Genomic DNA, 18,397 nt, shown 5'->3' on the forward strand with positions numbered 1-18,397 from the left:
CCTGCTCTAATGCTATTTTAATAATTGAAGGTTCTTCTCTTTATAGTAGTAATTCATTTTCTCTTCCCTCCCCCCAAATCAGCTGAAATTAACTGTGGTCTTAATTCGGTAGTACCATTTGTCTCGCTTCTTCCTTCTCCTGTCGCTGTTTTTGTGTTACCAAGACTACATTACAGAGACCAACAACAAGAACAGTACTTTTAGTATACGTACACATTGCATAACCCTACTGTATTTCATTAATACGACTACATGATTACTTATAATATCAAACGTATTCATATAATTTACATCAGAGAGGGAGGGTGTTCAGTAGAGTTTAAACTACCTTTGGAGCCCACCACTTCAATCTGAGGACCGAGGTGTATTTTGCATATTAGAAGGGTTCCTTGATACTCAGCGAGACGGAATAATTTCACCTGACTCGGGGCACAGCAGCTCATATACACAACTCGAGGGCAGGGTTTATTATAATATATTAGAAGGGGTCCTTGGTGCTTAGAAACGCGGTGGCAGTAGAGTGTAAACTTTCTTTTGGCTTAGCATTTCACCTGTACAACTTGGAAGTACTTTGGGATATTAGAAGATTTACTTGATGCTCCAGGTAGTGGTGGTTGAAGAATACAGTACACGTTATTAAAGTCTTCCTATGAAATCACTCGCAATCCTATTGCTTACTAGGATGTTGCTCCGCATTCAAATAGTCCACAACAATTTTGTTTCACAATGATAGTGTACACGACGATTTTATCCGCATCCTTTTTACCACAATCATTTCACAGTGAACCATCAGAGAGCACTATATACAATGCACCCGTTGCTTGTTTTTCCAACATGCATAAATACACACATACATTTATTAATATACACTTCAAATATTATAAATAAATAATAAGATATTTTATTAACATGTCCTAGTATCTACACTTTAGTTCTCCAACATATTTTTTAAGAGTTGACGATCCTCATCTGAGAGAATTAAATTATCCATGTACACTTGGAGTGCATCTATATACCAAGCTGGTGGTTTTTTCTTTAAAGAGTATTTATAGTTGCATTTTATTTCTTCATCTGCACTGAGAGCTTTCAAACTTTTAATGCATCGAATTCGGCCGTAAAGAGGGTGAAAAGTATAGGAATACTCTGCATTTGGCTCAAATGAATGACACACTTTGTGACCTAAAAAAAATAGCGTTATGTAAATAGAAATATATATAAACCTGCTGACACCCCTGAATACGTACCTAAAGTGGCTCGGTAGCCTGATGCTAACCATTCATGTGGAATGTCCAATATAGTTTGTTCATCTAATCGTATAGAGTATTCACTGTTGGAAGGGATTAGGTCCTTTTTTCCATTGAAATAGGCAAGTATTTGTCCATGGCCATGAACCCTTGATTTTGTAAAGAGCCCTTCACCAGCATTTGGAATGTTTGATATTCGAACGGAAACATATTTCCTCTCAAAGGGGTCCTCTTCTAAAGGATTTTGAATTTCATTCGGCTGAAAATGTGGCACTAGAATACCATCAATCCATGAGATCCCTCTAATGGAGGCTATGATTGGAGAAGAGAGAATTGGCCCTTGAGGATGAGATACATTCAAATTCCCTAGTAATTAGAAAATATTAATATTGTGGGTAGATACTATTTTTTGCTTTTAAAAAAGGGTTTAATTTGACAAATAAATGAGATCATCATTGACGTACTTAAGAACTTTCATTCATTAACCTTAGGAGAACGAATGCATCCTTCACAAAAAGTGAAAAGTTGGCGAAAGCTATGGGTCGCAAATCACAGTGCTTACGTTTAAATATTTGTTTATATTATTAAGTATATTATTAGCATTTTATGCTATGTATTTCAGGAAAGGATAATAATGATTCATAAATATTTAATACTAGCTATAATAAATTATAATACACTATAAAGACTCGACTTACCCAACATCACCGTTTGCAAATCTGGATAAATAAATGCGGCCTTCAAGGATCCTTCCTGTAGCAAATAATAACCCCCTCCCTCCACCCCTTTCCACCGAAACCCCTCATAAGTACCATTTATATATGTTCCTAAGTTTTCTAAACGATAACTCCCATCCTCCAACTTCCTCAAGCTTCTGGTGAATCCATGTTTAATCCCTTTTTTACAATAGTAAAGCGTGAGTACGTCTCCTTGAGTCTCTAATGCATTTCCCACTAGCACTCCCTCATGATAAAAGCCTTCTAAAGTTCTATTGTTCTTATACATGGCCTTACACCAACCGTTTTTGAGAGATCCTTCGAAGGAAAGTGGCTCCTCTTCCTCCTGGATTTTATTGTTGTCTTGTAGAAAAGAAGTATCAAAGTCCTCTTGCTTAGAGTCTTGTAATTGTTGAAGTTTATGATTACTTGATGGATTCGAAAAGGTTGTTAGATAGTCAAATAAGATTGCTCTTGGATCCGGCATGATGATGAACTGACTGCGTGGAAAAAGCATTCAAAATACATCGGAGAATTGTATATACAATATTATTTCCTATTGGAGAAACATACACACGTCTGTTCCTTAGTTATTTCCTAGGGAAACAAATTAGGTATACGGAGAAAAAGCGTATTAACAGACTTTTCATTCATTAATTTACCTTTAGTAGAAATATTCCTATAGTCAAATGATAAAGGATAAAAACTTACTTAAAGACATTCTACAAGATTTAGTAAGCACGTTAAAAGGATATGAACTCCTGGGTGAGATGACTGTTGAGAAACTTACGCGAAAATATAGTTTGAAGATACTATAAATGAAATGATTGTCAATTTCTACACTCACAATGTAGTAAGTTTTGCCCTCGGGAGGGAAGAAAGTGTCTCTGCATAGACATGCGTCATCATGAATTAATGCTTCATTTTTTGAACTGTCAAGGATATTGTGTATGTTCATTTAACTCTGTTAGTTTAATGATAAAAAAACAACGCCGAATTTATTATTCTTGACATTGTCATCCTGGATGTGCTAGGAACCTTGAGCGTAAAGGTCATTTACCAGGGACGTTCGTAGCGGTTGAAATTTTTTGAAAATTGAATTTTTTGGAAAAAATGTTCGAAAATTCAATTTCAAATATTAAAGTTTTGGAAAAAAGATTCAAATACTAAAATTCAAAAGTAGATAACTCAAAAAAAAAATTATGGAGAAAAATTTCAAAAATCCACAAATTTCAATTATTAAATTATTTTAGAAAAAATTTCAAAAATCGTTAAGCTGTTTACAAAAAATTAAATTTTTTAGAACAAAATTCCAAAATCGATAGTTAAATTTTTAGGAAAAATTAGAAAAAATAAATTTTTGGAAAAGATTAGAAAAATTAAATTTTTGGAAAAGATTATAAAAATTAAATTTTTGGAAACAAAATTTGAAAAATTTAATTTATATTTCAAATATTAAATTTTCTAGTAACAAGCAAAAATTCTTTTATTCGGGGTTGGGGAGGTTACAGCCCTCCAGCCCACCCCTTGTGAACTCTCCTTGTTACTTATGAGACAGGGCTGCCCCCAGCCAGTGCTTGGGGTTTCGCCCAGATCTTGGGTTTTACATATCATCATAGGTTCTTAGGTTTTATTTTAGAAAAGGAATATAATCTTGGGTTTTTCGTATATAATAAGCTAAAAAAATGAATATCAATAACAATAATATTTTATTTATCGATATGATTTAAGCGTACATACTAGCAAATTCAGTCTTGTGCTTCATATTACATACACGTTTGAAGACGTTTTAAAAGTGTATGTTTAAATCCAGTAAGGTGTAAATCGAATTTTCAAAACGTTAAGCAATTGGAGAACCAAACTTATATTACAATTTCAGCACTATGTGTTGAAAAGAGTAAACTAACTTAAAATTGAATTTCAGTCATAGATTTTAGGCTACATTTTTTTTTTGTATATGATGATATCATTGGAGTACAAAAAAATGATGAGTTTCTTTTTTTAAAGATGAAATACTGCAGTCAGCTGATTTGTGAGAAATCGATCCGAACATTCAAAGTAACCATAAAAATATTAAAGAAGTGATCCTTTGATAAATAACCCATTTGATGAAATTACTCATTGAAAATTTAAACATGATTGCTCTAAGTTCCTAGTAGCTATGTAATCAAATATGAAATATATTTAATTTTGATAAAAATTGGATAATTGCAAAGCTAACGTAACTAGATCCTAACGTATTCAAAAACCTCAGCATTTCAGCACCATATATTATTCACTTAGCTGTATATTTCCCTTTACGTTCACTGACACATGCAAAAAACTGTATTGATGATCAATAGAGGCTTTACCATGTATTTGCAGCCAACCATTTGCAGAGAAATTTATTGAACAAAAATAAGAAAATAAATAATTATATTTATTTTCTTAGAGCCTTGGTTTTTTTAAATCTTGTGTTTTAAATTGCTACATTTCGAGTTTTGTGAAGCAAAAAAAGTTCACTGGCTGTCCTGATATGAGGTCAAATCAGGAGTGTGCAGTACTTAATAGGAGTCATGTTGTCCAAAGTGTCTTTTTTCTTAAATCATGTAATCTTATTAATAAAGCAAAGTTTATTTGTTTGTCTCTATAAAAAACAGACACAGGGTGAACTGTATATAGTGCTCCTTGATGTATATCGTAAATATATTTTGAGTTAAGAAATAAGAATGTACTCGTATTAGTTAAATATTGCGGGCGTGTGCGTATATTAGTTAAATATTGCAGGCGTGTGCGTATATTAGCTAGATATTGCAGGCGTGTGCGTATATTAGCTAAATATTGCAGGCGTGTGCGTGGAACGTGTATACACGTTCGATGCTATACAGGGTCCACTGTATATAATACTCCCCGATATATATCATATACATATATTTGATCTAAGAAATTGCAATGTTCATGAAATATTGTAGGCTTGTGCATTTATACAAGGAACACTATTTGTTTTTGTTATTGCTCTATGATGTATATCATAATTCATAAGCATTTTCAGTATATGCTAAGATTTGAACAAAAAATTAACCGAGTAAAAAAAAAAGAATTAACTCTCGCAGGTGTTTTTTATTTACGATACAGGGAGCACTGATTTGTTAGTGTTTGTTAATTAACGCTCTAGAGTACTCAAGTACTCATCAGTCATCCCATCATATTATAAAAAAGCTCAAATTCTTATTATTATTCTTTCATTTATGGGGCAAGAACTCAAATAAATTGATATAGGTAAGTAGTAAGTAGATACGTTCGAGCGTATTCTTGAAAAACGAAGAGTAACACTTAGGATTTCTAGGGTAGTTATCTTCTATTTTATCACAAAAAAAAATGTCTTTCAGGCAACACCTAATTACATAGGGCAATGCCGGGTACAACCGCCACTAAATAAATATAGCGAAAAAAATTTCAAGTTTGACATGTACCCTTTCAAAAGTATGACCATGGGGGCCCAAGGTCAATGATATTTGAGGTGTTCCTCAAATATACAATATTCAAAGTGAGTAAAGGTTTAATTATGCTATGTCTTTCACATTTTGCAAAATTGAATTCACGGCCAAAAATAAAGAATTAGAGTATGTACAACTCCATAGACCATATAGGCTGTTCTTTTGTACCGTTATAAGATAATTGAATGTGATCGTTCAAAATTATAGGAATAAACGATGGTCATGAAGAATTTAAAAAAAAATGCTTTTTACAAACTTTGTTGAGAATTGATCCCTTATTTACAACTATTTTTTTTACAAATATTTATTAATTTTACAGCTTGAAAGAACATGAAGAAGTTGTTTTATTCTTTGGGAATGTTATTTAAAATAACTGACAGCTACGGTTTATGATGATAGGAACTTTCTAAGTCCTATCTACAGGAAATTTTAGACCCGTTTGCACCGTCTGTACTTAAATTTAAACTAAGAACTTATGAGGTCAATACATCTAAAGGGTCTCAAATTTAAGCTCGGCTTAACTGTAAGTCGAGTTGGTGCAATCGGCCCTTAATATTAAAAAGCAACTTCATTTTTCTCAAAGTTTTTTTAGCAGAGCAAAACATGTAAGATCATGTAATTTTTTCCCTTGTATTTGATAGCAGAGAGTAAGATACTAGGAATTTAGTACTGGCTTGAGTGTAAATTAATATCTGATACGTATCTAACAGCATGTAAATAATCACGAGTATTTAATTTTTATTAAGACGTACTTCAGTAATATGGGGATGTAAGTTTATAATTTAAAATAGTAGATGGAGACAATAATATTATGTTTTTGTAGATAATTATTTCTAAAGTAATAAATTAGTATTAGTTTGGGGAAAAAGGGATCTTATATTTTTTGCTTTATTTCAATGCTTTATAAGAAGTGTTACGAGCATCTGATTTAAGCCAAGTATACCCCGTTCGGTTTGATAACTTGCTGCCAACGAGAATCCAACTTCATAATATCCTTGTCCCTATTAGCAAAAAACTTGGACAACCATTTTTCAAAGGCCTCTATTGAGGCCAAATTTGTATCCCCAAGTGCATTGGAAATGGACAGGAAAACGTGATGGTCACTTGGTGCCAGGTCCGGACTTAAGGGTGGATGCATACCAACTTCCTATCCAATCTCTCGAAGCTTCTGGCGAGTCATCGAAGATGTGTGCAGCCTGGCGTTATCTTCATAAAACACAATTTATCTCCTATTTGAGTTTCTTTTTGTATCCAACATTCTGTAAATTATTCAAAATGTTTTTATGATCGATGTTCAGCTTCTGAACGTTACTACGACTCCTAACATGACCGTCTATTTTGGCATTTCCCATGATTTTATCGACATTTTCAACGACAGACCTGCCAGTGCGTGGGGCATTATTCGCCTCCACTACACCAGAATGAATTCACTAGAACCGCTGTTGTGCAACACGAAACGAAAGGGTATCGGCCCCGTATACATTTTTATTGCTTTTCCCCCAATCTGTTATTACGTTTTTGTTTAAAATAACTTGTACTAGCAAATTGTAAAAATTAGGATTTATTATAACTTCCCAAGAAGAATATATTATTGAATTTGGAGAAGAGGGACCTCGACTTTTTCGAGATATTTGGCACATTGCAGGAATATGAAAGTAGATTGAAGGTTTCTTTATGAAGAAAGTTGTAAGCTTGTCCCTTTTATAGTACACGGAGGAAGAAGCGAGGGACTCCGTGCACTGAGGGATGAGACTGAAGGTTCGGATTAAGCATATTTCGTCCTCAATTGTACGCCAAACTTTTTGAATCCGAATAAACGAAATGTATGGCCGTTAGTATCAAGAGGGTAAAACTTTCAATGAGACTCAGACTTGGGGTAACTTAATTCAAAGACAATCAAGTAATAAATATTTGTATAGTTCTAATAAAAATTCAATTTATTTGACCTTCATAAAAGCTTTCTGTATTTTTATTTTAATATTGAAAACTTCCTTAATTGCAGCATGAAAAATTCCTTAGTCCCAAGGACAAATTGAAGGGTAATTTATATTCTGACCAATCATGATTTTAATTATTGTTGTTGCACTTTTTTTATTTCCGTCAATTTTTCCTCTACTCAATAATGTATGTAAAGATAATGGGAAATAATTATGTATTTAGTGTGGAACGACGTAGCTCAATGGACGTACACTCGGGATAATTTATTATCTTGAACTCAATGTGCGTAGGTTCCGGCTGTGCCTCTATGAAGAAACGTCATAGCATAAAAGGGCAATCCTTGTCACACGTAACTTTAATAAGTTTTTTTTTTTTTTTTTGGGGGGGGGAGGGTCGCCCCGGGACGAACCACACAACTTATCACCCTTCATTGCTCCGGAATTTGTGTTTGGGGTAGATCTTACTACCCCAATTTCTCAGGGATAACATTATTCTAAATACTTTGACCAGTTTTATGTTGTTTATTTCAATTATTTATATCTACATTTGAGAAAAATCCAAAAAAAGTTTAATTTGATATTTTCTCATTCCACCAATTCCCAAAATAACTTAGTGTTTTTTTATTTATTTTGTTGACTTCCCAGCATCAACTGTATCCTTTGCTTGAAAACTATGCTAAGTGCCAAGATCTGATCCAAGAGAAGAAAATATACATAATGTAAATGTATATGGACTCCAAAGAAGATTCCTTTGTCAAATTGAATAAATGTAATACTACTATAATATTTACTTTGCACACTTTTGTATCCTTACCAAAATGATGAACCTCATAACTCACGCTTTCAAAAAAGAAGAAATAGTTGATCAAAACATTCGAATTGTAATAGTTCGGTATGTTCAAGATATTTAGAGACAAGGTACGTCAGAGACGCTATTTTCATGAAAATTTTATTCATACACACGCCCAATTCTGTGACGTCATATATATAAATATAATTTATGAACTTGTAAACATAAACGGCTGACTATATTATGTTTTATTAGCTAAGTAGTGCTTTTATTTATCGAATTGACGTCATATCTGCCTGGCGAAAATTATGATGACTGATCTACCCTGTCTCTAAGTATCTTAGGTATGTTAAAAGCATAGATGGAGGCTCAAATATTTTCATTTTTTAAGATGCTTATTGTAATGATAATGATGTATTACCATAATTATATGAATTTAGAGATGTCAATAGGTTAATGAAGAATTTGGAATAGATTATTTTATTAAGTATATTACATTTAATTCCAATTTTCAAATTTAAATGTAATTTTATTTAGCATTACAAAATATTAATTAATGGATTTGGTAAATTATTTTGACTATAATTCAATTCAAGAATCAATAATTATATATTATTTAATTGAATAAAATTAGTATGTATGTTCCGTACTTTGGTACCTTGAATCCTCTTACATTCGCATTTTCCCGAATGATATAGTTTTATACCTGCGTAACATCTTGAAATAGATTTTTATAACTTGAATATATGGTTTGATTCAGGAAATGAATCAAAGACATGATTATTAATAGATCGAAAGGTCTCAAGGGTATCCACAGGGGGTGGTGTGGAGGGGATGTAGCCCCCAATAAAAAAAAATTAAAAAAATGAATTTTTGATTTCTACTACAAAGTTTATTCTTTAACTATGTATGTCTTGTTCATTATTGGTCATATCAGTTCATACGATAAGGCGTTGTAACGATGTGAGTTTATACTACAAACGTTTTTCTGGAAAATATTGCGCTTCGCTGGTTCAGTCGTGAATTATTGTGCATCGAGTATAGAAGCCTAAAAGGAAGAAATACGACATATTTTACGAAAGCGACCAAGAAAATAGGGGAAGTATACAAGGTCAATACTCTTTCAGTTCTAATTGCACAACAGTGAATTTTGTTCCAGTGTAGAAGAGGGGAATGATACGACACTTACTGACATGTTTGTTGTAGAAAATGTCTATAAAATCATGGGAAATATCTAGATAGACCGTCATATTAGTAGTCGTAACATCACCCAGGAACTGAACATCAATCATAAAACCGATTTGAACTATTTTCAGAAGGCTGGATACAAAAAGAAACTGAAATGGGAGAGGAATCCTGTTTAATCAACACAGCACCAGACCGCACATGTATTTGAAGGTGCGCCAGAAGCTCCTGGAGCTTAGATGGGAAGTTCTTATGTATCTGCCCTTCACACCGGACCTAGCACCAAGTGACTACCACCTGTTCCTGTCTATGGCCAACCCGCTTGGAGCTAGAAATTTTTCCTCATTAGAGGCTTGTGAAAATTTGTTGTCCGATTTTAACGAAAAAAAAATTTGCCAAAATTATTAACTTGCTGAATAGACATGTCAAATATGTGTCCTTCAAAAAAAAAAAAAATCAGGTATACTTATAAATTGCAGATTTTAATCAGTAATGCCCAAATGATGCACCTAAATAATTTAATACATAATTATAATAATTGCATACAGGGGCGTTCGCAGGGAGTGGACTGGAGAAGCTGTAGACCCTCACCCCCCTCCAAAAAAAAAAAAAAAAAATCAGGAATTTTGGCTCTTTTGCAGAAATTTTTTTCGTCATTCGAGCAAATTATACAGCAGAGCAAACAAAATTATATTTAAAAAAAATTGTAAATAGCCGTGGATTTTTGAATTTTTTTTTCCAACAAATTTAATACTTCAAATTTCATTTTTGAAAATTTTTCTCCAAAATTCCATTTTTCAAATTTTTTTTCCAAAAAAATAAACTTTCTGTGTGAAGCTATGAATTTTTTAAAATTAAAAAAAAAAATATTTGAATTATAACTTTTCATTATTGTTTTACAAAAAATTTAATATTTTTATTTTGTGAAATTTTTTTTTTAATTTTATATTCTATGAATAGCATGGAATTTTAAAATTTTTTTACAAAAAAATTTATATTTGAAAACCAGGCCCAAAACATCTAAAATATAATGTTTTGGGCCTCCATGTCCCTATTTGTTAATTAATTAATGGTAATTAATCATTTGAGTCTTCATTGGTGTCCTGTAAAAGGATTGATCTAAAAAGGTTGAGGACAAAATCGTTGAGATAATATGTTTGTGTGGTAAAATCCTAATGTCATCATTATTCCCAATTTGTAACAATTTGGTCTTTGGTCTTTGCCTACTTTAGAATATATGATTAACTTGCCTATAATGATGAGATAATATGTACTTTAATTTAAGAATTTTCTATTATTAATTAGCAAATTAAAAGTACATAAATCAATAAAATTGCTTATAATTGAAAAAGAAGGATAAATGATTATATTAACATTCATTTTTCACGGAAGATTTTCTCAAAAATAGCTCTAAGAAGCAGAATGATCCACTCTTTGATACGTGACCTTATTTAAAAGAGTGATGGGGTTATCATGGATTATATTTTGTGTTTGAGTAGATTGTGGATGGTAAATTACCTAGCATATCCTTCCTTTCAAATGAAAACCAGAGTATTACAAATATAAATCGTACAATATTAACTATGAACCTAAATTAATTTATCATTTCAACTATTTATACATATTAATGCAAATTTATTAACCATAATATTTTCAAGGACTTAATTTAAAAGACCTAGTCGTCACCAGACAAATGAGCTATTATTTCCATTTTCTATTCTTGATAAAATTTGATATAATCATCTCTAGTCTGCCAAAAAGAAAGTATTATGTATAGGAATGTGCTCCTTGCTAAGCTAAATTTTAAATATAGGGAGAAATAATTAATAAGAACAATAATATCTTGCAGCTCAGTATTTTATACTAAAAAAAAATATATGCTGACGAGGATTTCGACAACTTTCATACCCCTAATAATCTGCTTTCAAATTATTTTATATCATTCTCGGTAAAGTCAATATTGCCAATTCTACTGTATATATGGTATAGTGAATGAAAAGCTTTATACTGAAACAACCTTCTTTCCTCCAGAATCATAAGTGCTACCATTGCTTTTAAAAAACCATCGGCGTTTAGGAAGAGCCGAACTGCATTAGTAGATTTCATTGTTTTATCCTCCCATCTAACAAAAAATGACATAATAGCTTCCATAGTTTCATTGGCAAAATCTTTCATCGGAGTCTTTCCAATATATTGAGGAACACTTTGAAGTTAATTAAAGTATTTGAATGGTTATGTATTCGTTGAAAGTTGAGTCATTGATTTAAGACGAGTGACATGCGATAAAAGAAGTGATAAGTTATTGATCTGATGAATTATTGGATACAATTAGCCTTTTTATCAAATTTATTTGACATTATATTGATATTATTATGCAAAACTCCTTGAGAAAATCCAAATAATCAGAGTTTTATGATTAATTAGTAATTACATATTACTTTATTTATGATTATATTTTTAACGTTATGGTTAAAATTCAGTTTATAAAATTGCATCGTCCACGTTGCGTTCCCTTACAACCCACCTCGAGCACGCACACAATCAACAGCTAACTACAAAATAGTACTGTCTGACTGTTCTTTTCCTCTTGCTCGTCATTCGCTAGCTGTACGTGTGCGTCGAGTTGTTAAGTTGTAAAGGAAAGGAAGAAAAAGGAAGGAAGGAACACTGAATTTCTTTCACAATTAATTATAAATTATTTAATTTATTATTTTACAAATTTGTATTGTGTTTTTTGGGTTTTTTCGACTTTTATGTAGATTTAAATTCTGCTCGGAGGAGTAGAGTAAGGAATAATCGAAATATTCTTTAGGGTGGACAATACTCGTTTATACGTAAGGCCTTATTAGATATTTTTATTTGACTCATAATTTATTATTTAATGCCTTTTCACCGATTATTGATTGCTTATTTAGTTAAAGATCTCTGGATTCAATATATGTTCGTTCATACATGAGATATTATTCTAAAATACCTCATATAGTTTTAATATTCAAATAACAAGATCTTTTTTGTTCTCTGACGTGAATCAGAATATAAATTATAATGTCTCACACCTTCTATGATGAGATTTATGATAAAGTATATCAAAATGAGCCCCCATAAAATGGATTCAATATATAAAGGTGGCATATCAATATCTGCCTTCTCATTATTTGTGAATGAATTCAGTTTCCTACTATGTTTAATGTTACAGTTAACAAAAATATTATTAATATTTAGAGGCAAGAAATAGTTGCCATTTCTGATACATTCTAAACTGTTTTTATAAATCATTTGTATCACTGTTTATACATTTGCAATGATGCATCCTTATAGATTCAATATGAAGATCATATCTCAATTTTGAGTTTGTCTCATTTATTCTTTAATTTTGTGAGTGGATAAAATATCAAAATGACGAATTTGAAATATTTACATTAGTAATCATTAATTAAGTATTTATAAAGATAGACTATGAAAATTAAAGAAACATAAACAAGATTAAAATATACAGTACATTTTTAAAAACCCTCTTATTGTGCTCTCTAACTGTTCGGAAATGGTTTGGATTAGACATATCAAACTTTGTGAGAAAGATTAAACTTACATCTTTGCACTCATGGAAAAAGTTATGGATCTAATTGACATTTCTTCGTGACTTCCTAGTTTTTATTCTTTAAAACGGCATGTTTTAACCGTCCCTTGTATCAACTGTACCATACCTAAGACTTAGGACTATAAGTGACTTGTTGAACAAGATTTTTGGGGATCAGGTGTCCAATATCAACAATTTGATCTAGTATTCGTTCCAAGTTTTCTTGAAATAGTCGCTTCTTTCAAAAGTTCCAATCACTCTTACGTTACACTGATCCCAGAAAGATTCAGTTTCTTGCAATTTCAATATGTTTATAAAATTGCCATCAAATGGTTTTAAGCTAATTTTAAAAATTTATACTTAAAATTTCTTTAAAAATTCGTTTTTGAATATAACTCATTCTTTGTCCATTTCCTATAATAGGTATACCCCACTTATAGTTTAGATATGTTTGTATTAATAGGTTCTAAAGGATTGGCACCTTCATGGATATTATTACGTTTATAAATGCTGTCAAGATTCACGATTGTCTTTGGAATATGAAATCCAGTTCATATAAGGATAAAGACAAAAAGACCCAGGCATGGGAGAGTATCTCCGAAGCTGTAAGTTCGCATAATATTAATATCACTTTGTATTTAAATTAATCAATTTTTTGTATTATTTTTAATTTGAATCTTAGACTGGTGTTGATGCAATGCGATGTATTGCAAAATGGAAATATCTGAGAGATAAGTTCGTGAGGGAATTAAAGAGAGAGAAAGTTCATCGTGTTGCATCCCGATGGTCTTTTTTCGAGCATATGCAATTCATCAATGAATTTACTTATTCGAAAACGTAAGATGATTATTTATTCTTTTTAGGGCTGTGATTTTGTGACAATAATTCAGGTTTATAATTAATGTGGTCACTTATTTCAACATAATAAACTCAAAAAGTGTATCAAAATATGTTTGTAAGCTACCACAGTTCAGATATTGGACATCTTCATATCATCTTGAACAGAATATTGAGATTTGAAAATGTCAAATAAACTTGAAAGATCCATCGATTTCGTTTTAAATTGGTATTTTAAATCCGGAAAAGAGCAATATGGGTATCAGAAGAACGTTTTCTTTGAAATTGGGTTTTGTTTATTCGCTTAACTTCGTATAGAAAGTTTTTATTTACATCATAATTGAAGAAAACGCCATTTTGATGGCTCAAAGCTGATATTTTTACTACATAAAATGGACAAATTTCCTATAAATATTGAAGAAATTTCATCAAATGGCTTTATGAATAAATAAAACAAAACACCTACATTGAATACTACTTGATGCCTATGATAAACAGTGATATTTGAATTAAATCAATGTAATATGTCCTGAATATCCATATGAAATTTCATAATTTGAACTTTTTTTTTGATTGATTAGGGACAAAAAAAAAGTAGGGTAATTAGAGAAAAATATCTTATCCTTTCCATTGTAAGGGTTAATTTTTAAACAAAATATGTAAATAAGATAGGAGAACGATGTAATAACATATTTAGCAGACGTTAGGTTCAGATATATAATAAAACTAGGCAATTTAGGGATTTCATGTGACCCCAGCATTGTGTAAAAGAGCGCCTCAGTCCTGAAGAATCACCCTTTAACCACTACACTGTTAATTTCTTAACTCTATGTATTCTAAGATCATTGTTTTTATTTTTTCATTATCGATGAGATGTGTAGAAAAATTTACTTTCAAACTTCGTTTGAAAAAAAAACTAAAAAAAAAAAAACAACTAACATTTGCGTCGATATTGAGGAGTTGCCCTTAACTAGATTTCATTTTTTAATCATTAAACCCATGAACTGATTTCAATATACCTTGATCGGTCCATTAAAATATTTTTAAACAAATATTGAAAAAGACTACTTTTACTTAATTTAATTTTTCCTTTATTTTAGGAATTATTTCATACCCAGTGTTAAAACAAGTGCTCTGCCAAGTGATTTATCTTCCTCGCCCATAGTCATAGAGAACAATACTTACAAAAAAAATTCTAACCATTCGCAAAACGACGAGGACGTTTTATTCGGAAAACAAGTCGTTTGCAAATTAAAGAGATTAAATAATATTCAAAAGTCTACAGTCAAAATAGCCATCTTAGAAACTTTTCTTCGATTTGAAAGTGAAGCGGATCACAACTATTAAATAATTGTTTCATGCATTATATAAGTACCTTTTGTTGATTACAGAGTGTGAGAGTATACATATATTTATATTACTGTTATAATATATTTTCATTTGATGAGTATTTTTGTAAACTACAACTTTGTTTTTTGTTCAATAAGTGATTGATGTTCCATTTCGATTACCTCCACCTTTTTTATCATTGTCACTGATGCTTACTTACAGGAATAATTATGAAGGACAATTGCAAATATATAACCATAGAATATGCATTTACAATACATAAAGCTTTTTTTATTAACTTTAGTTTTATAAATATATTTTCCCAAATATATTCAATATAATATCAACGGCAAATTCGTAATTGAAAGTTTCGAAATACTGACATAGATCAAAATAATTCATGTCATATACGACGAATTTTTAAGGTATATTTAAACTTCAGATTACGTGTATTATAAGAGACAGGTAACGTAGAAAATCTAACTCTGTACCCATCATAATTATAGCTTGTGGATTTTTTTTTTTGTGTACTATGCGTAAATTTTACTTTTAAATTGATATTTATTGTTTTTTAAAATAGTGTTGAATTCTACACTCTAAGATCAAGATATTCTTTGTTTAAACTCATTGTTACCAATTTTGACCCTGTAATTGTTCTCTTGTGTTATCTACGATTGGAGGGACATTGGATTTATTAAAATTAATAGACCCAATAACTACTACCAAAAAATAAGATGTTAATATGCGTGCACGGACGCTTTGCCGAATGCCATTTTCCGAGAGGACACTTCACCGAACAGACATTAATGTTGCAACAATTTTAAAAGATAAAATATTTAATTATTTGCCACGAATTGCAATCATTAAGTGTTGAAATTAATAGTTGATTCATTTTGTTATAAGGATGCTTCATCAGTTGGTTCAACCCGTTATTGGAACAGAAAACAGAACAATTATCCAATAATGAATTAAGCAAATAAAGTAGCAAGATAAATAATGTTTTAAGAAGAGATCTTGTCAATACATCAACCAAAGATAGATATTCAATAGACAAAGCAAATGATTCAATCGTGTATATCGAGTTCCTAGGTATCTGGTCAATTAGTGATTGACATTCCTCTTTCCTGAAGTTGTCTCGAACCTGATAATTAGGTCAAGATGTGTTTGTCATTGAAGTAGTCTAATAGATAATTATATTACTGCTACATGAATTAATTATCATCAAATATATTTATTATTTTTTTTTTTTCGGTAAAGTGTTCTAGAACTGTTAATATATTATTGCTACTACTTATGATAAATGTATTGGGGACACAGGAAGACTGAGAATTTAGGGTCAACATAAATTTATCTAACCCCCCTATTCTTATTGAATTGAATCTCCTATTTTGCTCATCAAATCAACATAAAATCCGGGTTGCCTAATACTTATAGTTATAGATAAATTCGACATAGAATTTTTTGACAAAAAAACTAAACATTTTACGTGTTTGTAAGATGAAATTTTATTATTATTTTATCCAAAGTCATAGTCTAGCAATTTTATTCAATTAATTAACATTCTTATAATATAATATTAGTTTCAATATTCAGTTCACATAATTTATTCTGATTCCAACACTATGGAGGAGACTTGTTACATCCTATTTTTATTAAATATACTCGTACTATTAAAAGTACAAAGTTAAATTTTAATATTAACTATTTCTGTGAATGTTTTATTTGTTTATCTCATATATGTAATTACAAGTATTTACTCTATGCTGAGAAACTGTAATAAAAAGTAAAAAAATGATTGAATATAATAAATGGCAGTTTTTACATCTTTTCTCATCTTACTTTTGGTTAATTTTGAAAACACCAATAAATGGCTATTAATTATTGCACTAGATCAAAAATTTGTCTAAGCTAATTACCTACGTCCTGTTGTTCGGGGGTCACAATTATCTTTTAAATTGTGAAACTACCGTCAGTTAAAAAAAAAAAGAAGCTTTTTTGTAACATGTATCCTCACTTTCCCCTAACTTTTGTATTTTCTTAATATATTCTATATAGGAACAAAAGCACAAGAACCGAGACCGATAAGCAATATATTTCGGTTCCGATTCTAGTGGTTCAAGAACCGGAACCACTAGACCGATAAGGGCACATCCTTGCCAATTGGTATATTATTAATATATGAACCTCGATTTTATTTTACTCAATAACATTGGAATCAAATCAATATGATTGCTAAACTAAACCTTCTAGGCAGTCGTTTGTCATCTTTGGAAACTCCTTTACCCTTAGCTGTTTGGTATTACCTCCTAATAAGCCCAACAATTTAAATTTTATACTCAAAGTAATAATTAATCATTTTTTAGTTTCCAAAACTTAATTTATCATGGCATTTTCTTTAACACTAACGAGATCAATTTTAAAGCACACAGTCTCTTTATTTTGACAAAGATAACTGTTGAGTTTTGAAAATTATAATATCTAAAGCTCTGAGAAATAAGTTAACTATCAATCGGTTCATTCCAAAATTATACTTGTCAATATGTAAAAACAAAACAAACCGAAAATTGACATGGTAACAATATGCGCTAGGTAATTTTGTCCTAAAAACGATTTTGCCTCAAGGATATTTCGTTTATTTTGGTTGAAATGGATGTTTCCTTTAAATTTTTTAAATCAAAATATGTAACATTTATTCCTATAAAATGCATTAAATGGTTGTTTCCTTTTAGAAAAATGATGGAATCATGTCCCAAAATGTCAATGTATATACCAACAAAATCTCACTATGTAATATATTCGAACAAGAAACAAAATAGGTAATAAAATTAGTATAATAAGAAAAACTAAAGTAAATAAAAACGGCAACGATTCGAATAGAAGAATTACTATTTACTTCTCCGCTAGTAATTATCATTAGACATGATAGATTATTCATACTAAAAAAGTTATGCATTGGCAAACTAGTATACATAATATGATTCAAAAGCATAATTCAATCATTATTCTAACAGAAAACAAACATTTAATGCATTTTATAATAATAAATATTGCATATATTGATTTAAAATTTCAAAGGGAACATCATTTTCAAACAAAAATAAAAAATAACATCGTATAAACTTTATTTATTAATATATTAAGGCGAAATATCCTTGAGGTAAAATGGCTTTAAAGCAAGATATCCTAAGGAAAATGGTATAAGGCAAAATTACAGGGTACCAGTAACATAGACTCGAGATAAAAAAAAAGAATTTCCCTTGCTATTGCTCTGTTATGTATTTTATCAGTTTGCATGCTAGCCATAGC

The 18,397-nt window shown here is 30.6% G+C and overlaps 2 protein-coding genes and 1 long non-coding RNA gene across 4 annotated transcripts; 1 reads left to right on the forward strand and 2 right to left on the reverse strand.

Annotated features, from left to right (window-relative positions):
• Positions 1-212: 212 nt before the first annotated feature.
• Positions 213-2,743, reverse strand: LOC121122188 (histone-lysine N-methyltransferase SETD7). The gene is made up of 4 exons (XM_040717194.2): positions 2,623-2,743; positions 1,943-2,557; positions 1,245-1,610; positions 213-1,179 (listed from the first exon to the last, which is right to left on the reverse strand). The coding sequence occupies exons 2-4, from the start codon at positions 2,475-2,477 to the stop codon at positions 929-931; spliced, it is 1,152 nt and encodes a 383-aa protein (XP_040573128.1). The 5' UTR covers positions 2,478-2,557; positions 2,623-2,743; the 3' UTR covers positions 213-928.
• A 5,138-nt stretch (positions 2,744-7,881) lies between these two features.
• On the reverse strand, positions 7,882-8,602 carry LOC121121864 (uncharacterized). The gene is made up of 2 exons (XR_005865605.2): positions 8,188-8,602; positions 7,882-8,122 (listed from the first exon to the last, which is right to left on the reverse strand). It is a non-coding gene; the product is annotated as an uncharacterized lncRNA (long non-coding RNA).
• A 3,347-nt stretch (positions 8,603-11,949) lies between these two features.
• Positions 11,950-15,369, forward strand: LOC121121843 (uncharacterized). 2 transcript variants are annotated; one of them, XM_040716840.2, is made up of 4 exons: positions 11,950-12,182; positions 13,371-13,530; positions 13,608-13,762; positions 14,863-15,369. In XM_040716840.2, the coding sequence occupies exons 2-4, from the start codon at positions 13,411-13,413 to the stop codon at positions 15,107-15,109; spliced, it is 522 nt and encodes a 173-aa protein (XP_040572774.1). In that variant the 5' UTR covers positions 11,950-12,182; positions 13,371-13,410; the 3' UTR covers positions 15,110-15,369. The 2 variants fall into 2 exon arrangements, with proteins under 2 accessions (XP_040572774.1, XP_040572773.1); XM_040716839.2 differs by having other exon boundaries at positions 13,389-13,530.
• Positions 15,370-18,397: the final 3,028 nt, after the last annotated feature.

This window comes from Lepeophtheirus salmonis, chromosome 7 (genome assembly GCF_016086655.4).
Source record: "Lepeophtheirus salmonis chromosome 7, UVic_Lsal_1.4, whole genome shotgun sequence".
Lineage (NCBI taxonomy): Eukaryota > Metazoa > Arthropoda > Copepoda > Siphonostomatoida > Caligidae > Lepeophtheirus > Lepeophtheirus salmonis.